This window comes from Myxocyprinus asiaticus, chromosome 34 (assembly GCF_019703515.2).
Source record: "Myxocyprinus asiaticus isolate MX2 ecotype Aquarium Trade chromosome 34, UBuf_Myxa_2, whole genome shotgun sequence".
Classification (NCBI taxonomy): domain Eukaryota; kingdom Metazoa; phylum Chordata; class Actinopteri; order Cypriniformes; family Catostomidae; genus Myxocyprinus; species Myxocyprinus asiaticus.
The window spans coordinates 35,186,385-35,212,145 of record NC_059377.1 but is presented as its reverse complement, the minus strand read 5'-3'; the positions used below and the strand labels follow the sequence as shown (position 1 = coordinate 35,212,145).

The 25,761-nt window shown below is 40.4% G+C and overlaps 1 protein-coding gene across 1 annotated transcript in view; it reads left to right on the top strand.

The window, feature by feature from the left end:
• Window positions 1-25,761, top strand: part of ash1l (ash1 (absent, small, or homeotic)-like (Drosophila)) — a 57,045-nt gene that overhangs the window by 11,776 nt on the left and 19,508 nt on the right. The window contains exons 4-13 of the mRNA XM_051671731.1: window positions 365-4,682; window positions 10,713-11,442; window positions 14,680-14,853; window positions 14,946-15,040; window positions 16,002-16,075; window positions 16,541-16,586; window positions 17,276-17,384; window positions 17,489-17,695; window positions 18,231-18,377; window positions 21,657-21,765. Coding sequence (XP_051527691.1) covers window positions 365-4,682; window positions 10,713-11,442; window positions 14,680-14,853; window positions 14,946-15,040; window positions 16,002-16,075; window positions 16,541-16,586; window positions 17,276-17,384; window positions 17,489-17,695; window positions 18,231-18,377; window positions 21,657-21,765 — 6,009 coding nt within the window. The remainder of the gene's footprint in view (window positions 1-364; window positions 4,683-10,712; window positions 11,443-14,679; window positions 14,854-14,945; window positions 15,041-16,001; window positions 16,076-16,540; window positions 16,587-17,275; window positions 17,385-17,488; window positions 17,696-18,230; window positions 18,378-21,656; window positions 21,766-25,761) is intronic.

Here is a 25,761-nt window from a genome sequence, read left to right as displayed (position 1 = left end):
GTTTAGTCTCCAATTCAGCTCATGAAAACATTATGCGTGATCATGAGGAAGGATTACATCAAGATGTAGATTGGAATGCAGGTGTAGAATTTCATCTAAATAAAATAGTCTACTCCTCTCTCCCTGTTGCTGGCATGCCAGTGATTACCCCTCCGCGTGCCAATGCTGGCACGCATGCCATAGGTTGCCGACCCCTGGTCTATGGAATAAGAGTGAATGATAACTGAGGCTAACTGCCAATCATCTCCTTTTGTGTTCCAAAGGAAGAACGAGTAATTTATGATTTTTTGGGTGAGCTATCGCTTTAACGGTATGTTATAATGTAGCTGTGGCTCATAAACCATATTTTCTTCTTTACATTTAGGGGCCTCCAAAACTTGCCTGTAAGTCAGAGGGAAAGGCTGATGTAAAATCTGTCGCCTCTTCAGAGAGACCCCTTAACCTTCATCGCCCTGTGACAGAAAGCAAATCACACTCCTCTGGAAAGAAAAGCCACGTTCCACAAAGCAACTCTGCCCCTGCCGTATTGCCACCAACAAAATCCCCAACTGCAGCATCACCACAGGACCCCAAAACGGACGGGATCCCAAAAACTCCTCAGTGCAATTATGCTGATGGGCAGAAGGAACAAGAAAGAGGGGTGCCAGCCTGGGGTGCTCCTACAGTCACAGAGAAACTTGCTCAGCTCATAGCTACATGCCCGCCTTCAAAGTGCCCTAAACCGAAAGCTCGGAAGGTGTCACCAGCTCCAGCACAAAGTAGCTCACCTCCCTTGATTTCTAATCTGCAGCGCCCAGAACGGGCTATGGCCAATAGGAACACCTATTCCAGGGCAGGGCACCTTGCCCCACCACCACCTGTCTCACGGCCCCCAGGTCGCCCTTATGGGTCCAAAAACAAAGACAGTATCCTGGAGAAAATATCTGTGACCTCTAGAAAAGAGGAATCTGATGGACTTTCAAAAGGAGTTACTAGTAGCAACAGCAGCACAACCACCACCACTAGTACTGCACTGTCTCATAGCAGTAGTCGTTTGACAACAACCATAAACTATAGCACTGACAACAGTTCCACCAATGGAATTAAATCTCTGTCTCGTCTTGGGCATTGCCCATCTCATTCTTCCTCCATACCTTCTCTTTCTTTACCTACTTCCTCATCTTCATCCTCCTCCATGGAGAGGATAGGAAATGCTGGTGGTCACATTGGTTTGCCAGGCTCCCTAGGATCACGGCCTAGAGCAAGCCCCTCCCAAATAGAGGAGTTTTCTGAGAAAGACAAAGAGCGTGACAAAGACATGGACAGTCCTAGAGATTTAAGTAAGGGCTCCACTCCGGCTATTCTAGGGAAGCAGGATGCTAAAGAAAGATGTTCTCTGTCAGCTCTCCGAGGTGAGAGGGGTAAGAGCTTAAGCCCAGAGTCCTCCAAATGCACTAGTTCACCTTCTAACTCTTATGGTGCCAGCAGGAGCCCACCTCCACTCTGTGATGACACTGGGGCTATATCTCCCGCGTCACCAGCCGAACAGGATTCTAAGCCCCTTAAGAAGCGGCGAGGACGACGACCTCGCTGGACTAAGGTGGTCAGTCGCACCCAGAAACCATTACAAGAAGCTGCTTCTAACCATCAGACACCCACTGCACTTTTGCCTTTAGGTCTTGCCCCCTCATCCCCTATTCGTCGGCCTGTGGGACGGCCTCCTAATGCTAATCGTGTACCCCCTGTTGTTACAGAACTTTTTGCATCTCCACTGAAGAAGAGGGGACGTCCCAAGTCCAAAATGCCTCGGTTAGATGCACCTGCACAAGGCCGTCCCCCAAACAAACTGGTCCCCTCAAAAGTGTTCACCATGCTTAAGTCAAAAGAAGAGCAGGATCCCCCTGTTTTGCAACCTGAAGTGGACTTGAATCCACCTAAACCCATGCCAAGAAAGCGAGGGCGTCCTAAACGTTTACCTCCAACCCTTCCACAAGAAACTCAGCCTCCAACTCTTGCTCCTGAGTCAGGGGATGCTTCAGTTGGTGACAAAACTTTTCGTAAAAAAGGCAATGGGCAGCTCATCATGAAGTCGATTATAGGCAAAATCAATAAAATGAAGACCGTGAAAAGGAATCGGTTCCTCAATCAGATACTGCTTGGGCCAAATTCAGGGCCAGAGCAGGATGGCTCCAGAAGCTGTGGAATGCCAGTGCCTGTGGCTGCTACACCGCAGTCTCTTTCATCACTTGCTGCTACATTTGGGGGTAAATTAGGCCCCCAGATCAATGTTAGCAAAAAGGGGACAATATATATGGGTAAAAGGAGGGGTCGTAAGCCAAAAGCATCCGCCAATCCCTCCACAGGTGCCCCTACACCCCCTCCTGAACCTTTTTTGTCCCCAAACACATCCTCCCCACACCATCTTCACCAGTCACAGGCCTTACAAAACCAGCAACACCAGTTGATCCAATCTGAGGTGTTTCCTTCCCCATCACTCTCACAGTCAAGTGGGGGCCAAAGTCCCATTAGTGATGCTAGTTTTGTTGAGCCTGGTTCAGTGCACTTCACATCCCACCCAAACTGCAGCCATTCCCATCAGGGCCACCACTCATTCTCCTTTCCCCCACCAACTTTTTCAGCCCCCTCTGCTCGCACAGTAGGAAGCTCCACATCAGCACACCCATCTCAGAAGAAGTCTTCTTGCCGAGGCTACCACCATCACCACCACCACTACCGGCAGCACTACCATTATCGAAAATTTTCTCCTCCAAGGCCACTGTTGCCCACGTCCCCTGCTCCTCTAAGTGAGCTAAAGGAAGCCACACCTTCCCCAGTCAGTGAATCACAAAGTGAAGAGACAGTACCCAGTGACAGTGGCATTGGAACAGACAACAACAGCACTTCAGACCGTGGGGAAAAGGCAGGTAGTGCCAGTGGCTTAGCTGGTGTAGGGGTCCCACAGGGAATGGCAAGTGGACTCCTAATGCCTGGTGTCATAGGGCCATCAGTAGGAGTAGGAATGGGACTCCCCTCCAGAGGTAGGAGGAGGCACTCATCTTCAGTTCTCTTGGAACGTCCCTCACCTACACCCTCCCCACTTGGAGCTAGAGCATCACCTGACCCAAGAAGACCACACCCAGCTGCCCCATCTTCTGCACTGGTTGGACATAAAGAAAAGCACAAGCATAAGTGCAAGCGTCGTGGACATGGCTGCCCAAGTTATGATAAACTGAAAAGACAAAAACGTAAACGCAAGAAGAAGTACCTTCAGCTTCGTTCACGGAGGCAAGACCCAGACTTTCTGGCTGAGCTGGATGAGATCTGTGTGCAGCTCAGCGATGTACGAATTGCTCATCGCACACCTGCTCTCCGTCTGGGTAGTAGCTTGGGTCAGGGTTCTGGGGCAGCAGGCATGGGTCGTGGGTCTGGTTTGGGTAGTGCTAGGGCCAGCAGCAGTCTCGGAGGTGGAACCAATCCACCACCCCATCACTATCTGCATAGAGACCTCTTGCCCACCATTTTCAGGATTAATTTTAGTGGATATTATTCACCCCACCCAGCCTACCCATGTGATTCACTTCATTATGTCCGTAAGCCTGACCTTAAGAAAAAACGAGGGCGGCCACCTAAGCTCAGAGAATCTTTATCAGAGGTACCTTTTGTACCTGGCTTAGGCTTTCCCCTCTCCAGTGGAGGTTTCTATCACCCCTCTTATGGTGTCCCATACTCATCTGCCCCACTGGGACTTGGCTACTATCGAGGATATTCACCAGCAAGTGCCCTGTACCCCCACCATCAGGCTCCCCACTCTGGCCCATCGCACCATGTGCATTCACCCTCCTTTCCTCCACCACCACCACCTTCTTATGTTCATCATCATCACCCGCCTCATCTGCTTCTTAACCCCTCCAAATTTCATAAGAAGAAACATAAGCTGCTTAGGCAGGAGTATTTAAGTGGGGGTCGTTCATCATTACTCTACCCTGCGATGTCATCCGAGCTTTCATTCGGCTGGCACCACAAACACAAGCATAGGCATAAGCACCGTGATCGCTGTGGAGAAGAGGAGGGTGATGATGGGGGTGGAGTTATAGGTGGTGGAGGAGGTAGAAATATAGGAGGTGAGGGTTTAGGGGCAGGAAGAGGGGAGCGAGGAAGTGGAACAGGTAGTGTAGAGTCTCTCCAGCGCTGCCGGTATGGTCGAGATGGCTCAGCAGACTCCAGTGCTAACAAACAGACAACTGCTGCTTCTGCCAACTCCCCTTCTTCTTCCTCCACATCTTCTGCAGAACGGTACAAGCGAAAGGAGGCCTCAATGTCTTGTCTTGGGCCTTCAAGGTTGTCTTTGGGTAGCGGGAGCCGGGGGCATCATCCTGTCGACTCCTGGTTCAGGATTGGAAGTTCTGATACTGATTACTCCAAACTATCTAGAAACCAGTCCCTTTCTGGGTCTGGTACATTCTCTGAAGGACATGCACAAACTCAATTGGAGTGCTCAGAAAGTGAAGAGGAAGATGCCACTTCCCTCCTTGAAGAGGCAGAGACCAGCCACCACACCAACTTGTTTGCATCTGCACTAACTCGTAACTCCTTCAGGGGGAGTCGTGGCAAAAAAGGTGGAACATCAGAGAGTCCCAGCCTACTGCGGTTGGACCGGACAATAAGAAGGGATCGTTCCACATCTGCAGAGAGAAGAGAGTTGGGTAAGTGTAAAAATCTTATGGACTAATGCTGATAATTAAAAGCTTATTGAAAAGTGATTGACCACTTGATTGTAATGAACTAGTTATCAGTAATCAAAGTGCATACGCAATGCAGTACAACCATGCTCGGTTTAAAGTAATGCCCTTTGCATTTTTAAAACATTTTGTTCTCAAGCAGCTCAATGCAAATCTGTGCTTGAGCCTCCTGAGGTGACCCAAATTTAGTTTGCCATTGTGAAGGTTACAGAATGAATTCTGTGAAGTGTAGTCGCTTGCCAAATATAGCTTTACCTCAGCGTCCTCCATAATTCTGTGCTGAAATTTGATTGAATGTCACTTGCTTCAGTGCATGCCACAAATTTATGATTAGTCTCCAGTGCTTCCAGTCAGTGTTCTGTATTGATTTCAGGGTCAAGCCATCATACAAAGCATTTTGCATGACCAGTGGTTTAAAGTGGCTGACACAGGAATTGTTAAATCTGCTACTTTTTGTTAAAGGAATAGTTCACCCAAAAATGAAAGTTCTGTCATCATTAACTCATGTTGTTCGAAACCTGTATGACTTTCTTCTGTGGAAGACAATTCTGCCAAACATCTACTTTTGTGTTCAACATCAAAAGAAAGTCATATGGGATTGGAACAACATGAGGGTGAGTAAATGATGACAGAATTCTTTTTTTGAGTCAGCTATTCCTTTTAAAGATCCTAAAATTTTTAAAGATTCAAAAGAATAAAGGTCCTTCGATACGTAATACCTCCCACATTCCTTTTAAATTGCAACAGCAAAAAAGAGAAATGGCTTTGCAAAATATTTGTCATTGCACTTCAAGGCCAATAGCATCAGTTGTTTTTTTGTATGTTTTTTACTTTAGATTCCTTACATATTCCTTAATCTCACATAAACACACACACACACACACCTGCTCAGATGTTACAGGGCTAAATCAGGTGAAATGGACCACTTTTTTTTTTTTAACAACAGCTTCTCAGTCAAGCTTAGATGGAAGGACAGTGTATTTGTCTATATGTGCTCACACATAGTGGGTCCCCAGTGAGACGGCAAAGTGTAGTATGTAATCCAGGATTAGAGCTCAGGACATGAGGTCAACCAGCGGTCATTGACTGCACCAATAATTCACTGTAGCGGCATGAGAAGGAGCGAAACTGATGAGAATGAGTAAAAGAAGGATTAAATGCTAGAAGTAAAAGGGAATGTCAAAGTAAAATGCGAATAAGGCAGTAAATAAGATGTGATTGGAAGGAGGTTCTAGTAGATGAATTGAAGCCCAAATCTCGAGCCCTAAGTAATACATTTCGGTGTGTAATTCTCCTGCACCAGTTGTGCTATGGACATGATACCTCAAGCCAAGAGTCATAACGGTGGAAAAGTCTCAACTCGTAAAATTCAACAAGTACATTAGTTTCACTCACAAGCTAGTGTTTTAAGCCACCTCACGTCACTCTGTGAGGGTTAGTTCAAGGCACTGCTGCTTTAGAGTGCCTGCTTGAAGGAGAGAAGCCGCAAGCAGTCAGAGATTCTCAGCCGCAAGCAAATGAACCGTAGCAGTTTATTGCCAAAAATATTGGTGGTAATTCCACTATCAGTGCAATAATAATATTTAGATTTTATCTGTTATCTGCCAATAATATTTCGGCTGCCAATATATCCTGCACCCCTAAATAAAACTGGTAAAAAATCCTGTAGAATTAGACAAAGAGAGTGATAAAATAGTTAAGAAAGAGGAATTGTGATGATGAAATAGAAAGATGTGGAAGGATGGATCTTTGACTGATGGAAGGATAAGATGAATAGAACATAAAAGACTAGACTGTGTTGAAATGGAGTTAGGCTGTGAGTAAGTTAATTAAAGGCATAATGGAGAATAGAGGAAACAGAGCTAATGGGGCCCTGCACACACAAACACACGTCTGGGTAGCTGCAGTTTTTGCTGAATCTGTAAGACAGTTATTTTCTGCTTCTTCAGAATTTGTCTATTAGGAGATCAGGAGATAAATGGATAAATTGGATTATAGATAAGGTGTTGATTAGTAATTTTATAATTGATGCCCCAGTCCTGATTCTGTCACTTAGATGACATCCACATTAATCCTGATAAATTTGAAAACTGCATTTCTTTTTGAAACACTCTCTGTCCACACTGCCATTTTCAAAAGTTTTCCAAAAGTTGCTAATCCACACTGAAACATCTGAAAATGCTAAAATCCTCTTACTGCACAAGCAAGGAAAAAAGAATGTAAGCGTCGCTTTGCATCATTTCCATGTATACTCTGACACACAGTTGTCCTCGTGTTCAGCCGCCGGACAGAAATTCCAAGTAAACTTTCCGTTGCCTTTGAAGGAATGCAATATGAAAGTTGAACAAAGTAACATTTATCTTAAAAAAAAACGCTACTAAAGTGGATAGCAGGAACAACACCACCACTACAACATGGGCCGCCATCTTGATTGTTTTGGGTTGAATGGGTCACGTGACTGCGTCACATGACAACAAATACGTCATCGTTTTTGAGAAATGAATTCCAAGAAATGCTTTCCATCATTTTGACCGATAAAAAAGAAACAAGAAAACTATTTAAACTAGGGCTGCAACAACTAATCGATAAAATCGGTTATTATCCATAATGGAAAACGTCGTTCCACATATTTCGCAAAACTGTTTGTTTTTACCACATGCGAGTCTCCGTTAAACTTCACTGAATAAGTGAGCACGCATGCATCCATGTCAATTAAACTGATCGCAATGGAGAAAGGGAGCGCAATAACTTTGATTAAACTTGTGCAACATCATACCACGCTTTCAGTTTCAATGTAATAAATTGTGCAGCTTTCATTGATGTCACGCTGATGTCTCAGAGGTCAAAGTGTGTGGTTAAAAGTGTTTTAAATCGTTTCTCATCATGTAAGTGCATGTAATACAATGAGCACCGGGATGAGACTTTTCAACGTGAGAGTGAATCTGCACTGCGTTTACAGATGACTGTACTGTATATAATGCTGAATATAATGTATAAAATTGCTAAGGGTCCTGATATTTGATAGTCCTCCTGATAATGCCAAATGTAATGCCTGATTTCACCAGTAAATTTATACCATGGCAAACATTATTTTACTGGATAAACATACACATATTTTTTGAAAATAATAGTTTAGAAAAATTTAATCAGTGACAATACTATTTTAAAATCTACAGTATTAATTTAAAATACTTAAAATGTATGTAATCAGTGACAGTGTACAAGCATATGTATCTAACATAATTATGATTTTTTTCAGCTGGGCAGAATTGTTAATATTTCTATTCTGGTGTCACCATTGCCCACTACTGTTTTTTTTTTTTTTTTTTTTTTGTCCCACTCCATTCTGATGAATCATTTGACTCTTTAATGAACAGTATCTTTTGTTCTACAAAGTTTTACAAGTAATGAAAGGAACTGTTTTGCATATGTACTGAAAGTAATAATAATACTACTAATAAATTAAAACTTTTCATGATTCATGACATCATGAATTCAATAAATCGAGCCAAATCCTTACGCCCTTTATCATTTCTATTTAAAAATATATATATAAATAATAAAATACAGGAAATAAATTTATTTTTTATCCAATTAATCGAAGAAATAATCAAAGATTAATCTATTATCAAAATAAGCGTAAGTTGCAGCCCTAATTTAAACCTAGTGCATTAGTTTGTGTTTGACTCAAATTTGTGGAATCAAAAATCTATTACAAATCAGCTGTCATGTATATACTATTATAAAGGATGCTACTCCCTTGAATGTAGTCACAGTATTTATAAAAGGAAAACAAGTGCCGTATTTTCCGGAAATAAAGTCTGGTCAAAATCGTGTTGTTGAGAGGAAATAAAAGATGCATAAGTGGCACTGACAGAGGTTGCATGCGGCAGGCACTAGGAACCTTCAGCCGCTCGGATATCAAGACGTGCTCTGTGAAAAAGATTACTTCAGGATCTACGCATCACGCAGTATTTGGCCTTTTAATCAGGAGCAGCTGCTTTAGGTAATCGTGTGTAACAGTTTTTCATATTCTGTTTATGCTTCATGAAAAAAATGCGACAAATAAGCCACATCTGTTTGTAACATATTTAACTCTATGCTTTATACAAATAAACAGCTTTTAGTCTGAGTAAAACAATACACTTGTTGTATTCTATTCATTTATTAGCATCTATCTGTGGATATTTCTGATATTTGCAACCCTCTTTGCTATGTGCTATTTATCCGGTTCACTGACTGAATGTTTTTATTACGAGTGTGATGATTTTGTGGGCATGTGAGGAGATTGTTAGATCAATAATGTTATGATGGGACAGAATATTTAAACATAAAGTACTTTGTAAAGGCAAAAATAGGCTACTTTAAAGTGCTACTACCATCTCTGTGACCTGAATTAATCTGTTTGTGTGTAAGCATATTTGTTTTGCTGTTCATGTGTTTGACCGGCCAACATCAATTAAGTATAAATTATGTAAATAACTCGCTTTGGATTATAAATTGTAGGACCTTTCAGATGATGGAAAAAAAAAAAAAAAACGTGACTTATATTCAGGAAAATACGATGACTGATAAAAATAGACCATGATGGAAATTTTACAACTCAGTTCATCAGAGTGAAAGATAAAGATTCTTTCTAGTGCAACCTCTGATTGTAAGTCAGTTTCAAGATGCTGTTATCTGCATTAAATGTTGCTCAGTGTCAAAAGCAAACCAAATAGGGCAGTAAATACATTACACAGGCTGTTTTGTTTTTATTTTATTTGTTTCTCTAAACTTTCCTGATTAATTTGGCTTAACTAAACTGCCTGGCCAAAAACAGAGTCGCCGTTTGGATTTAAATAAGCAGATACTTAAGAGTCTATGACTGGATCATTATTGCAGTGATTAATATGTTTCAGCTAGCAACAATTCTTTTAACCCTAACTGATGCAGTGTGTAGCTTCTCATTTCTTAAACAACCATGTCGGAAGACGTATCCCGTGGTCGTGGAAAAGAATGACAATTACAAGATTCATTGGGCTCAAATTGTGAAGAGTGGTTCAGGGAGCATGAGGAATCATTTTCACACATGAATTGGCCACCACAGAGCTCTGACCTTAACTCCATAGAAAGTCTCTGGGATGTGCTGGAGAAGACTTTGCAGAGCGATTCGACTCTCCCGTCATCAATACAAGATCTTGGCCAAATATTAATGCAACTCTGGATGGAAATAAATGTTGTGACATTGCATAAGGTTGTCGAAACAATGCCATGAAGAATGCACGGCGTAATCAAAGCTAAAGGCGGTCCAACTAAATATCAGAGTATGCAACTTTTTTGGGGCCAGGCAGTGTATGTTGGAAATGCAATGGAAATTGCATTAACTACAAAATCCATGCTAAAGCAAAGTAACTTTGAGGCTATTTTTCCAAAGTCTGTTTCAATTCAAGTCAGCCCACTCAGCAGCCATCTTTGGAACGCTCCCGGGCAGCTATTTTCTATGATTACAAGCGGCATAAAAGTACGGCTACTTGAATGGTGAAAGAACGTAATCTCCAAAATGTTTGGTGAAGATTATGATAAATACACAACTATTTCAAATCAGCAGTAAAATCTTGTCAGCAATGGCATAAATTGTGCATCTTTAACTTGAATCACGCTAAAAAACACTATTTTTCAGGCTGGTCCAGCTAATGCGCATGCGCGTTCTCGAGTTAACTGACTGTATCTGTATATACGAGGTGATTTGCTCTTTTACCTGCAAGGTGGGACTTCCTTTTTAACATCCGCCATATTGGGCATTCCCATTTTTCCTATTCATTTTAATACCAGTGCTCCGTCTCGGGGTAAAATAGTCTCTGATTTTTCTCAGTGTCAAGTGTTGTTGTACTTGCTGCATTTGGCCTTTTGTAGGGCAGTATTATTTCTATGAATGCAGAATAAGTAATTATCAAGCCACTATCGAAGACAGCCACTCAACCCTCTGTATTTATTTATTTTTTTGTCTCATAGGGAATGTATCTGGCACCCAGAATCGTGGTGGCCAATCCAGTGTGTCTGAGGTTTCTGATGGTCCCCATCGACACCACCTTTACCACCATCCTCCTCTATCCCTGTCTCACTCTTCCTCTTGCCTCTCTCATTGCACTCTTGACCAGCCTGGAAGCGGGGCACCTCTTCGCCCCTCCAGCCACCAGGCTAGTCCCTCAACATGCTCCTCCCAGCCTGCATGCTTTGACTCCTCCCCTTCTCACCACTCCCATCGTTTAGCCAACCCCCCTCACAAAAACAACCTGCACCATGTCAACAAGATCCTCCGTGCAAAGAGGCTCCAGAGACAAGCACGCACAGGAAACAATGTGGTGAAAAAACGGGGTCCAGGGCGTCCCCGCAAACATCCACTGCCCTCACCTCCTCCATCACCTCCACCACAACCATCTGAACCAGAGAGTCATCTGGCACCTGACAGGCACAGAGAAGGTTTGCTGTGGGAGGAAGACACTGTGGTTGACGCCATTGAGTCGGTGGTACAGAGCCATCGCAGAAAGGGACGTAAGCGAAAATGTTGGGAGAGAGAGACAGATGGAGGTAACGAGGAAGAAGAGGAACCAGAGGAAGAGAGAGAAGAAGAGGTAGAAGAGGAAGAGCGGTCAGCAGCTAGAGAGGAGGAAATTATGCCAAAAGCTACAACAGAAGGTGGAAAGGGATGGTTGATGCAGAAAGAAATGCATTGTTTTCCCAGGTATGCTTTTATTACTTACAAGTTATTGCGTTAAACAAATTCATGTTTTTCACAATATATCAAGATCTATTGTGCAGTTAATTTTCCCAACATAAGTGAACACAAATGAGCATACAAGCTGATTGCAAATGGTTCATGAAGCATTTTTAAAGTCAACATGAAATTGACCCTGTTTACTTTTCCAAATAAATGTATATTTGTGCATGATTCATCAATGAAGATTGTTCCAAAGAAACATAAAATATTAGGGATGCACCGATACTGGTATCGGAATCGGGTCCGATACCGCACTCATATACTTGTACTCGTACTCATAAAAATGCTCCGATACCAAAAAATGATACAATCTGACGTACGAATGTCATTACGTAAACATTCAGCACACATATTAAAATCACATCATGTCCTAGTGAGATTATTTTACAGCAAAAGCTGCGATTTAATGAGATAAATAGATCGTTTGCATGTGCAGTGTTTTAAATGTGAGTGCTTGTGAATGTGTTGAGCGGAGCTGGTGTTGTGCAGGCATAGAGACACAAACTGCTCATACCTTTAGAGATACTTGGGTCATACACGGAAAACACTATTATGAGCATTGCATGCTCTGTTTGTAGCAGATGACAGCAGTCAGAGTGCTAATTCACTTTTTAGCACGAGTCATACACAGACTATTCACGTAGTGACCTGCTTTTCTGGATTGGGAGCTCCTTGGTCTAACAACACAGAAACACTTCATATTAAAAGCTTAATTTAAATGAAAAAAGTATAACAGAAATAGATCACTATTATATAATTATGTAATATTCACTGTTATACTACTACTACTACTAATAATAAATTAATAGTAACTATTATATTTAAGCAATATCTCACATCTGTGATGCTCTATAATGCAGCACTTTATTTGACAAAAATAACTCCAATGTTGTATTTAGGATTGTGCTTTTATTTTGAAGTGTTTCTGTATAGAATCACTTCAGTTGATAAAAATAATACAATTTCATGTTGAAAATTAATTGTTATACTTCCATTTGATTACATTTTTAATTTATTTATTTAAACACAAATTTAAATAAACTGCTTATATTGAGTTCAGAAAAAAAAGACAGGTATCGGACTCGGTTTCAGCGAGTACTAAAAAAAGTATCGGTACTCGTACTCGTTCTCCAAAAAATGGTATCGGAACATCCCTATAAAACATGTTTGTCTTATCTTGCCAAAAATGTTGCAAATATTTAATGCAGTAATTCAATGTTGGTTAATTTACAGTGCATCCGGAAAGTATTCACAGCGCTTCACTTTTTCCACATTTTGTTATGTTACAGCCTTATTCCAAAATGGATTAAATTCATTATTTTCCTCAAAATTCTACAAACAATACCCCATAATGACAGCGTGAAAGTAGTTTGTTTAAAATCTTTGCAAATTTATTAAAAATAAAACACGGAAAAAAAAATAACATGTACATAAGTATTCACAGCCTTTGCCATGACACTCAAAATTGAGCTCAGGTGCATCCTGTTTCCACTGATCATCTTTGAGATGTGTCTACAAATTGATTGGAGTCCACCTGTGGTAAATTCAGTTAATTGGACATGATTTGGAAAGGCACACACCTGTCTATATAAGGTCCCACAGTTAACAGTGCATGTCAGAGCACAAACCAAGCCATGAAGTCCAAGGAATTGTCTGTAGACCTCCGAGACAGGATTGTATCGAGGCACAGATCTGGGGAAGGGTACAGAAAAATTTCTGCAGCATTGAAGGTCCCAATGAGCACAGTGTCCTCCATCATCCGTAAATGGAAGAAGTTTGGAACCACCAGGACTCTTCCTAGAGTTGGCCGCCCGGCCAAACTGAGCGATCAGGGGAGAAGGGCCTTAGTCAGGGAGGTGACCAAGAACCCGATGGTCACTCTGACAGAGCTCCAGCATTTCTCTGTGGAGAGAGGAGAACCTTCCAGAAGAACAGCCATCTCTGCAGCACTCCACCAATCAGGCCTGTATGGTAGAGTGGCCAGACGGAAGCCACTCCTCAGTAAAAGGCACATGACAGCCCACCTGGAGTTTGCCAAAAGGCACCTGAAGGACTCTCAGACCATGAGAAACAAAATTCTCTGGTCTGATGAAACAAAGGTTGAACTCTTTGGCCTGAATGGCAAGCGTCATGTCTGGAGGAAACCAGGCACCGCTCATCACCTGGCCAATACCATCCCTACAGTGAAGCATGGTGGTGGCAGCATCATGCTGTGGGGATGTTTTTCAGCGGCAGGAACTGGGAGACTAGTCAGTATCGAGGGAAAGATGAATGCAGCAATGTACAGAGACATCCTTGATGAAAACCTGCTCCAGAGCGCTCTGGACCGCAGACTGGGGTGAAGGTTCATCTTCCAACAGGACAAAGACCCTAAGCACACAGCCAAGATAACAAAGGAGTGGCTACGGGACAACTCTGTGAATGTCCTTGAGTGGCCTAGCTAGAGCCCAGACTTGAACCCGATTGAACATCTCTAGAGAGATCTGAAAATGGCTGTGCACCGACGCTCCCCATCCAACCTGATGGAGCTTGAGAGGTCCTGCAAAGAAGAATGGGAGAAACTGCCCAAAAATAGGTGTGCCAAGCTTGTAGCATCATACTCAAAAAGACTTGAGGCTGTAATTGGTGCCAAAGGTGCTTCAACAAAGTATTGAGCAAAGGCTGTGAATACTTATGTACATGTGATTTTCTTTTTTTTTTTTTTTTTCTCGTTTTTTAGTTTTAATAAGTTAAAAGATTTCAAACAAACTACTTTCATGTTGTCATTATGGGGTATTGTTTGTAGAATGTTGAGGAAAATAATGAATTTAATCCATTTTGGAATAAGGCTGTAACATAACAAAATGTGGAAAAAGTGAAGCGCTGTGAATACTTTCTGGATGCACTGTAATACAAGTTATGGTAGTAACAGAAAAAAAAAAAAAGACAGATTTGAAAAAAGCATCAGAATATAATGTGTGGTGGCACCATTATACTACAGTACCACTGGGACATGTCAAGATGTTCTCAAGGGTGAACTTGACCTTCATTCTTCGCATCCCCACCAAAAACCATTTGACTGTAAACTGTTCATGTTCCAATTAATTCCCAGGAAAAATGTCATATTGCTAAAGTGAAATGGGTTGTAGATGCTGTTTCTTGTTGATTTTAAAGTCACAGAACTCTCACTCTCATAGTAAATTAATGTTTTTTACTTGGCAGTGCACTGGAGGGAAAACCTGATGGCCAGTCCACCCCAGATTGCACAGCCCCCACTTCACTAAAACAAGCCCCAAACACATCAGTGACCAGCCAACGGGAAAAGAGAGCTGCTAGGCCACCCAAAAAGAAGTTCCAGAAAGCAGGGCTTTACTCTGATGTTTACAAGACTGATGAGTAAGGAGAAAAGCAATACTGTTCAGCAATAGGACTTTATATAAAATGTGTGTCCCAGGTAAATAAACTTAATCTCTCTTTCTCCCCATCAGTCCTCGCAGTCAGCTGCTACAGTTAAAAAAGGAGAAGTTGGAATACACTCCAGGTGAACATGAATATGGCCTTCTTCCTGCTCCCATTCATGTTGGTAAGTCTGTCTGGTAAATATAGCTTGCAATCATGACCTTTTGCACCATGTCCTAACTAGGCACAACATGATACAGCGACAAGTGATATAAGCTTTCTCTTCCATGTAAATCTGAGTTTCTGTACTAACAAGCCATGACCACGGCCAGCTTCGAGTGGCAGGGCATTTGGTTGATCGCTTAGGGGCTGTTCAATGCGTTGTTGTGCAAAAAAAAAAAAAAAATCTAGAAGCTTCGCAGGGAATAGAACAGAACGCAAGTGTCTCGACGCGTTTTTCAACATATTAAGTTCTTTTTAACCTTACACCATATCTAAGAAACCCTGCGTTCCTGTGCGAGACACTGGAAAAAAGAGACAAGACGTGCTGCAACAGTCATAGACATCTGTCTACCGCATGCTTACATAGAAAAACAATTTAAATACAGCGCAGACGGACATAAAAATGGTCCAAAATCCTGCTCCACATAGCTGTATATTGAACATCGCACATGTTCTGATGGGCTCTTATTGTCACATCACACAGCAGTATCGCATTCAGTGTTGACGGAAAATAACTAAATACAATAAAATCGATATAAATTTTTTTACAATAAACTAACTTTTACTAGAAACATATTGCATTGCACCTGTTTAGGACACTGTGTTAGCATACAAATTTTTACGTGTCATGACAGCCTCGTGCCTCAATTAATAGAGCATAAAATATAATTGCAGTTTGTTTGACAATTAGATGTAACATTCAGCTTTTAACATTACAGCGAATCATTATACATAGATTCTAACAAACTATTATTTCCATGAATAAGGTGGACTTATGTATGTCCTCATGGGCTATCAGGCTGAGTAGTTACGGTTTGAGTTATGAGGTGATTAGTTGATTCAATATTGAAATAGTGCAGCCTCAAGTTAAAGGATAAAGAGATTGAATTAATAACTGCAATTTGTCTTCTGTGTTTGTCCAGGGAAATACTTGAGACAGAAACGCGTCGATTTCCAGCTGCCTTATGACATCCTGTGGCTTTGGAAGCATGATCAGGTAGTTTTTTAGAACCAAATCTTTCATTTACTGGATAGCTGCATTTTTTATTTACTTTTTGGGGAGGTTAAAGGGGTAACTCACCCAAAAATGAAAGTCATTACTCAACCTTGTGTTGTTCTACACCTATATTTTTTTCGTCTGTATAACACAAAAGGAAATGTTAAGTAGTATGTTAGCCTCAGTCACCATTTACTTTCAATGCATTGGTTTTACATACTATGAAAGTGAATGGTGACTGAGGCTGTCATTCTGCCTAACATCTCCATTTGTGTTCCACAGAAGAAAGTAATTTTGAACAGACAGAATTTTCATTCTCAGGCTAAACTAGCCCTTTAAAGAAAAGAAAACTTGGCTGCAACTTGGTTTTCATAACAGCAACAGTATGGGATAAGCATTATCTTTCTGAATGTCTTGCATTCAACTGTTTTTAGCTGACAAAAGCATATTTTTATTTTTTTTTAGCTATACAAGAGACCTGATGTGCCTCTCTACAAGAAGATCAGATCCAGTAAGAAGATTTGCATTAGTCTAAATCACTACCTGCATGGTCACGAGAGCTGTAATGCTGTACATGCATGCGTTTCCAAAAATATACTCATTTGACAGGAGTATTGAGGGTTGTTGATTCCTTTTTGGCTACTCTGTTCTCTTGTTTTTGTAAACACAGTGACTCCATTTCAAAACCTAGTGAACTGCTTCGCTGTCTACTGTCTGTATAGAAAGCTACCTTGTAATGCAGCATCCTAACATAGGACCTCATTAGTGACTGATTGGAACACTCTACATAGGCATCAACTCTTTTATCCATCACTCACTTGCATCACTGCTACTTGCATTAATTTATTCCAGTAGAGTTTGGTATTACTATGTTGCAAAGTTAAGCACAAATATATACATAAAAAACACATAAGAATAAATGGTAAAATAGCTCTTTAATTCAGTGGGATTAATGTTTATTGATACTTGTGAGGATTTAATCAAAAATAAATATATTTATTATCAACATTTTCTTGATAACTTGGATAAATTTTTTCGCTGAGCTCTTAACTGAGAATGATACTTTGCTGCCGGTGCTGCCTTAGAATTTGTGCCAAATAAGATATCATTTTTTGTGTGTATTGTGTATTTTCTTTTTGCATATGTGATTGTATCTTCCAATGTTGAAGAGTTATATCCCATTCATATGTTACTTTTTAGATGTTTATGTGGATGTGAAGCCTCTTTCTGGCTATGAAGCCACTACCTGTAACTGCAGGCCGCCTGAAGACCGCACTGATATGGGCTGTCAGGACGACTGCCTAAACAGGTAAAAGCTTAAATACCAAAGAGGCTTATATCTACTCTTCTGCTTACCGACTGATGCAGTTATAGTTCATAAAGTTGATCCTATTGCTTTCCTATCTCTCTCAGGATGATCTTTGCCGAGTGTTCTCAGAGTACGTGTCCATGTGGTGATCAGTGTGATAACCAACATATCCAGAGGCACGAGTGGGTGCAGTGTCTCGAGCGCTTCCGGGCGGAGGGGAAGGGCTGGGGCATCCGCACCAAGGAACCCCTACGTTCTGGCCAATTCATCATCGAGTACCTGGGAGAGGTGGTCAGCGAACAGGAGTTTAGGTAAGAGGCTCAAACACAACTTGTATAGTCAGTTCACATTTTTCCATTGGCCACCCTTGTGTCACTGTCCTAATCAGGCATAATAAAAAAAGTAATTTTTCCTCATTAAATCACAACCAATCAGAACATATGTGGATGTGGAGCAGGAATTTAGACCAGTGAGATTTTACTGTGGGCAGGGCTACCGAGGGTGACACAACAGATATAGAAACCTAGCGACCAACAAATTGTCCTGTCGTGCATTGCTTGTGGTTGTTGGAGCTGGTTAAGACAAAAACTAAAAACATGGCATGCTTTATTCTTTCACGTTTAGCGCCTCATTGGGAGAGTTTCACCTCCAACCCAAAGAGTACTTTCAAAGTTTAAAAGCATCTGTGGACATTTTACATTTTGACAGATACTTTTTCAGAGATTTCAATTGTTTTTGTTACTTTAATTAAGTCTTTTTTATCTTGTTTGGGTTTGAGATGGCATTTTTGGAAATGTTTTTCCAAAAATTTAACAGAACATTCAACTAGTCTCTTCACGTGTTTAGGAGTCGCATGATGGAGCAGTACTTCTCCCACAGCGGCCAATACTGTTTGAATCTGGACAGTGGTATGGTCATCGACAGCTACCGCATGGGAAACGAGGCCCGCTTCATCAACCACAGTTGCGAACCCAACTGTGAGATGCAGAAATGGTAAGTGAATTGAGACCACTGATGAGTCACTGATGAAGTAAGCCAATAAAATCCCATCAGTTAGCGATGAGTACAGAAACAGAAAGGTCATTTTTAACGGTGAGTCACTGGCGACGTGGAGAATCACAAACACTGAATAAGCAATGACTTTATCCTGAGAACATCAGATAGTGTTTCATTATGAACAATCCATGGTTATGTTCAATAATTAAGAGGGGGAAGGGGTTTTATTTTAGTATTTGACTGGATACCTTTTGACATTCCTGGTGTCACAAATAGTCTACAGATAATTTAGTTTTTTTCCATTTCTCTTTCTCTCTGGCTACTTTTTGCTCTTTCTGACTCACTCACACACACATACACTCACACACTAGAGGGTACTTGTCCGCTGGATGGTGGCGGATCATCTATCTTGTCACAGAAGAGCGATTAACTGTAGCTTGTGTTGGAGGATGGGGTACACAGCTGTGCTGCCCAGTGGTTCGGTGTTAGAACACACATGCACACACATCTGTGCCAAATGGTCCTCATTCTACCTTATTGCATAATGCGTAGGACTCAGCCTAGCTGTTTAATGGCAAGTCCATGATTCTTAATGTTGCCTGACATACTGATGGCTTTGGTCCTATTCATTTCGAGGCTTTTGTCTTTCATTTCTACGTTTTGGCCTTCCGTCCACACTGAGACTGCGTTTTTGACAGTAAAAACTGCACTCCAGAACCTTCAACTTTTTCAGCTGTAACCACTGGAGGGTCAACTTGGCCTTGTGCTTAGGGTCACTGTCGTGCTGGAAAGTCCAAGAGCGTCCCATCCGCAGCTTTCGTGCAGAAGAATGCAAATTGTCTGCCAGTATTTTCTGATAACATGCTGCATTCATCTTGCCATCAATTTTCATAAGATTCCCCGTGCCTTTAGAGCTCACACACCCCCAAAACATCAATGAGCCACCACCATGCTTCACAGTGGGGATGGTATTCTTTTCACTATAAGCCTTGTTGACCCCTCTCCAAACATAGCGCTTATGGTTGTGACCATAAAGCTCTATTTTGGTCTCGTCATTCCAAAGGCGTGTCAAGGTGTTGTCAGGCATATTGTAACCAGGCTTTTTTGTGGCATTGCCACAGTAAAGGCTTCTTTCTGGCAACTCGACCATGCAGCTCATTTTTGTTCAAGTGTCTTCGTATTGTGCTCCTTGAAACAACCACACCATCTTTTTCCAGAGCAGCCTGTATTTCTCCTGAGGTTACCTGTGGGTTTTTCTTTGTATCCCGAACAATTCTTCTGGCAGTTGTGGCTGAAATCTTTCTTGGTCTACCTGACCTTGGCTTGGTATCAAGAGATCCCCGAATTTTCCACTTCTTAATAAGTGATTGAACAGTACTGACTGGCATTTTCAAGGCTTTGGATATCTTTTTATATCCTTTTCCATCTTTATAAAGTTCCATTACCTTGTTACGCAGGTCTTTTGACAGTTCTTTTCTGCTCCCCATGGCTCAGTATCTAGCCTGCTCAGTGCATCCATGTGAGAGCTAACAAACTCATTGACTATTTATACACAGACCCTAACTGCAATTTAAAAAGCCAGAGGTGTGGGAAATTAACCTTTAATTGCCATTTAAACTTGTGTGTGTCACCTTGTGTGTCTGTAACAAGGCCAAACATTCAAGGGTATGTAAACTTTTTTGCTCATGGCCATTTGGGTGATTTCTGTTATCATTATGATTTAAAAAGGAGCCAAACAACTATGTGATGACAAATGGCTTCATATGATCACTATCCTTAAATAGAAGACAGTTTTTTTGCATGATCAGTCATATTTTCAAAATCAATGCCAAAACTTCACAATTTCTGCCAGGGTATGCAAACTTTTGAGCACAACTGTGTGTGTGTGTGTGTGTGTGTGTGTGTGTGTGTGTGTATATATATATATATATATATATATATATATATATATATATATATATATATATATTAGGGCTGTCAATTTAACATGTTAATTCAGTGCGATTAATTATTTATTTATTAAACAATTAATCATGTCCCCGGACTGTAAAAAGATATATTCCTTCCATCTGAGCAATTCAAGCTTGGAGTACCACCTTTACTCACAATGAAGTTGGAGACAGGTTGAAGAAGCCTTTTTATTTTGGTCACACATTATACATACATTTTTGCATATATACAGTGAAATTTATTTGTTTTCACATATCCCAGCTAAGCTGGGGTCAGAGTGCAGGGTCAGCCATGATACAGCACTCCTGGAGCAGATAGGGTCAAGGGCCTTGCTCAAGGGCCCAACAGTGGCATCTTGGCGGTGCTGGGGCTTGAACCCCCGACCTTCTGGTCAGTAACCCAGAGCCTTAACCGCTGCCACCATTTATTATTTTTTGCATGCCCTTGCTTCAATTTAAAATACTTGATTATCTAATCAAAATAACAAACAATGCATTGAATTGAGGATAAAAATATGCATGCAAAATGTAATTGAGGAAAGATTTAGATACAGCAAATCCCCAATAGGTGTCAGTGATTGTTTTTTTTTTTGTGTGTGTGTGGATGTATTTCAATTCTCGAGAGGCTGCTGTTATTGCATAACTAAGCGTTTTAACTGTAGAATCCTCAAGCGGCAGCCACAGAGTAACAAAGAGAAAAAAAACATTGTTTTTTGCAGATAACTAATAGTGGCAAAAAGCAACAATCGGTACCAATATATCGGTCTACCTCTAATTATATAATTGTTTTTTATGTAAACATGCACTTGACTGACATATTTAATCGTTGCGCCACAGCTTGCTGTTTTTTTCCATGTCTTGCGCAGGAGCACTGCATTTCTAAGATGCTGTATCAAGTCAAAAAGAACTTCAACTTTTTAAAACGCGTGTTCTATTCATTGTGCTGTATCAAGAATGCGTTTGATCTGAACAACCTCTTACACCTAATACTGGGATTAGAGAGTTGAACAAACCCCTAACCCTAAGAATTAGTTATAACAGAAATGCTTACCTTAGCAATAATTAAATGTATTAACATTTATAATCATAATCTCTCTAAAAATATCTTCAGCCAGGTAAAATAGTTTATTAGCCTAATGTTAACTGTTGTCAAGCAACTTGCCACATTAATATAAATTGAATGCATGGATTGGCTATTCTGCAGCTTTGACCATGGCTTATCTGATCAGACTTTAGAGCTGGAACGGTCTGTTTTATAAGTTGGTTTTAGAAATTAAACTCAGGTTGAATGTTGAGTTTAAATCAGGAATCTCTCTCTCTCTCTCAGGTCAGTGAATGGAGTGTACCGTATTGGTCTGTTTGCTCTGAAAGACATCAACAGTGGAACCGAGCTGACATATGACTACAACTTCCACTCCTTCAACACAGAAGAACAGGTACGTTGGCAGTGTTTAGTGTTTCCCATTAATTACCCGCCACAGTCTAGGCACACTTCTCATAATAACATAAAAGATCTCTAACGTTGTGTTTTGCACCGTTGCTTGCTTCGGCAAAACATCTCTCAGGCCTGTGTCACTTATTAGAAAGTTCATATTCTTATTCTGCTGTTGAAAGTAATCAAGATCACATCATTTTATAATTCGCTTGCGATCTAGTAACAGCTGCGCCCTGTTTGATTGACAGGTGATTTATGTGTGTGTACTGAACATGCGTGTGTGACCCGAAAGTGCTCATGCTAATGCACACCTGAACGGTCAAATACATTTCAAAATTCTGCCAAAATGCCCGTCTTGGTGAGGTATTCATGTAAACACAATGAGTGATGTCTAAAGTGAATGTAAACAGCAGAGAAAAAAGCAGATGTGTATCAAACTGTCGGACTTGTAAGTATAAATGTAAGCTAATAGACCTGCTGCTTTCTAGTGTGTCATTATAATAATCAAACAAGTATTAATGTATTATAATCACACAGTAAAGAGCAGTTGTAGTTTTATGTTGCATTTCATTCTGAATGTTTACATGAATACTTGATAGCCTACTGCTGTTAAAAACTTTTAAAGCTGTTAAAAAAAGCACTGAATTTTCTTAATTTGTATTTTTTTTCTATTATTTATCTATTTCTATTATTGCTGTTTTTTATTGTTATTTTATTACTGACTGTTTACTAGTCTTGAATAATTACTTAAGAACTTGAAACCATTCACCATAATTAACATATTAGTTAGTGTTATTATTTTTGTGGTTTTGATTTTGAAGCTGGTATTGAGAATCATCAAATTTCACTACCGACTACTGAAATATGGGTATTGTGATAATGTATAGCTTTTATTGTACATGGTAGATCTTTTTGCAATAACATGATGAAAAAGTAAAACTCATTCCATTGAACTATGAGCATCCCTGCTGTTAATGATGGCGATGGAGGCTTTTCTTTATTTGACTACCAAATGTAACATAAAATAATCATCATATGACAATAGCCTCCTCCCCTACAGTACAGTTTCTGTCACAGAGGATTGAGTTGATTGCATTGGTACACTATTAGGTTAGGCATCGGTCATAATTTTAGAAACATATACAGCATAAACGTTGACATGTTACTTGAGCATGTAACTTAAATGTCCTTTTTTCTCTGCGGACAAGTAACGTTTTACTCGGACAAGTGAATGACCAATTTACTTGTCCGGAGGACAAACACATGACAGTGCTTAATGTTGAGCCCTGGCTCAAATGTATGCTCTAGTCGATTTTGTGTTTTGACCATTTGTGAACTGCGTTAAACTTCGTCTTGTTTATGCTTTATGACTTTTTTGGAGTGTCATCACCATTCATATCTATACAACCAATGTGTTTATTTTTAATTACTAATAGAGCACAAAATTGTTTACAAGAGGACAAATTCTTCATAGATCTAGCCTCTTAATTTTGCTCTCAAATTGCACCAGATTGATGCATTTAACTTTAAAATTTACAAACTTTTCTTCCAGGGGACCATGGACCCTAGAGGGTCTGAGGTCCTCCCACCACAGTCTTACAAAATCCTGTGGGGAAACATTGGTGTTGTAGTCACCCACATCCTGCATGTCAGGAACATACCTGTCTGGAGCATGTACATGCATATGCACACACACCTGTGTTTTGTAGCAGATGCTTTTACAGTTGAAGTCAGAATTTTACATAAACTTAGGTTGAAGTCATTAAAACTCATTTTTTTAACCATTCCACAGATTTAATATTAGCAACCTATAGTTTTGGTAAGTCATTTAGGACTACAGTAGTTTACAGACAGATTGTTTCACTTTTAATTGACTAAATCACAATTCCAGAAATACACATATACTCAGTTATACACAAAGTTAACTGTGCCTTTAAGCAGCTTGGAAAATTCCAGAAAATGATGTCAAGCCTTTAGACAATTAGCCAATTAGCTTCTGATAGGAGGTGTACTGATTTGGAGGTGTACCTGTGGATGTATTTTAAGGCCTACCTTCAAACTCAGTGCCTCTTTGCTTGACATCATGGGAAAATCAAAAGAAATTAGCCAACACCTCAGGAAAAAATAAATAAATGTGGACCTCCACAAGTCTGGTTCATCCTTGGGAGCAATTTCCAATTGCCTGAAGGTACCACGTTCATCTGTACAAACAAAAGTATGCAAGTATAAACACCATTGGACCACGCAGCCATCATTCCGCTCAGGAATGAGATGCATTCTGTCTCATAGAGATGAACGTAGTTTGGTGCGAAAAGTGTAGATCAATCCCAGAACAACCGCAAAGGACCTTGTGAAGATGCTGGAAGAAACAGGTAGACAAGTATCTATATCCACAGTAAAACGAGTCCTATATCGACATCACCTGAAGGCTACTCAGCAAGGAAGAAGCCACTGCTCCAAAACCGCCATAAAAAAGCCAGAGACAAAGATCTTACTTTTTGGAGAAATGTCTTCTGGTCTAATGAAACAAAAATGTAACTGTTTGGCCATAATGACCATCATTATGTTTGGAGGAAAAAGGGTGAGGCTTGCAAGCTGAAGAACACCATCCCAACCGTGAAGCTTGTGGGTGGCAACATCATGTTGTGGGGGTGCTTTGCTGCAGGAGGGACTGGTGCACTTGACAAAATAGATGGCATCATGAGGAAGGGAAATTACGTGGATATATTGAAGCAACATCTCAAGACATCAGTCAGGAAGTTAAAGCTCGGTTGCAAATGGGTCTACCAAATGGACAATGACCCCAAGCATACCTCCAAAGTTGTGGCAAAATGTCTTAATCCGATAGAAAATTTGTGGGGAGAACTGGAAAAGCGTGTGCGAGCAAGGAGGCTAACAAACCTGACTCCATTACACCAGTTCTGTCTGGAGGAATGGGCCAAAATTCCAGCAACTTATTGTGAGAAGCTTGTGGAAGGCTACCCAAAACATTTGACCCAAGTTAAACAATTTAAAGGCAATGATACCAAATACTAACAAAGTGTATGTAAACTTCTGACCCACTGGGAATGTGATGAAATAAATCATTCTCTCTACTATTATTCTGACATTTCACATTCTTAAAATAAGTAGTGAACCTAGCTGACCTAAGACAGGGAATGTTTTCTACGATTAAATGTCAGGAATTGTGAAAAACTGAGTTTAAATCTATTTGACTAAGGTGTATGTAAATTCTGACTTCAACTGTACATGTTGAGTACATCATTTGTCCAACTCAGTGGTGCTGAACATTAGCCCTTATACAATCCATCATAGCAACTTAATTTTGGCAGAAGATAAAAGAAGCTTGTTGAAGTATTGTTTTGTTAAGAACATTTTGTCAAGAGATCCTCTTAGATGGAGCTCAAAACGCTTGTTTAAATTCAATAATATGTGTCCTTTAAAGGGGTTGTTCACCCAAAAATGAAAATTCTCTCATCATTTACTCACTCTCATGCCATCTCAGATGTGTATGACTTTCTTTCTTCTGCCGAACACAAACTAAGATTTTTAGAAAAATATCTCAGCTCAGTAGGTCCATACAATGCAAGTGAATTGTGACCAGAACTTAGAATATCCAAAAATCACACAAGTTAGCGAAAAAGTAATCCATATGACTCCATATGACTTAAATTCATATATTCAGTAGTGATATGATAGGTGTGGGAGAGAAACAGATCAATATTTGTCCATAAAAAGTTACCATAAATCTCCACTTTCACTTATGCATTCTTCTTTTGTTTTTTTTGTTTTTTTGGCAATTAGCATTCTTTGTGCATATCGCCACCTACTGGTTGGGACTGGTCAAAGGTGGAGATAAAAAATAAAAATAAAAAAAAGAACTTAAATATTGATCTGTTTCTCACCTACACCTATCAAATCACTTCAGAAGACATGGATTTAACCACTGGAGTCATATGGCTTACTTTTATTCTGCCTTTATGTGATTTTTGAAGAT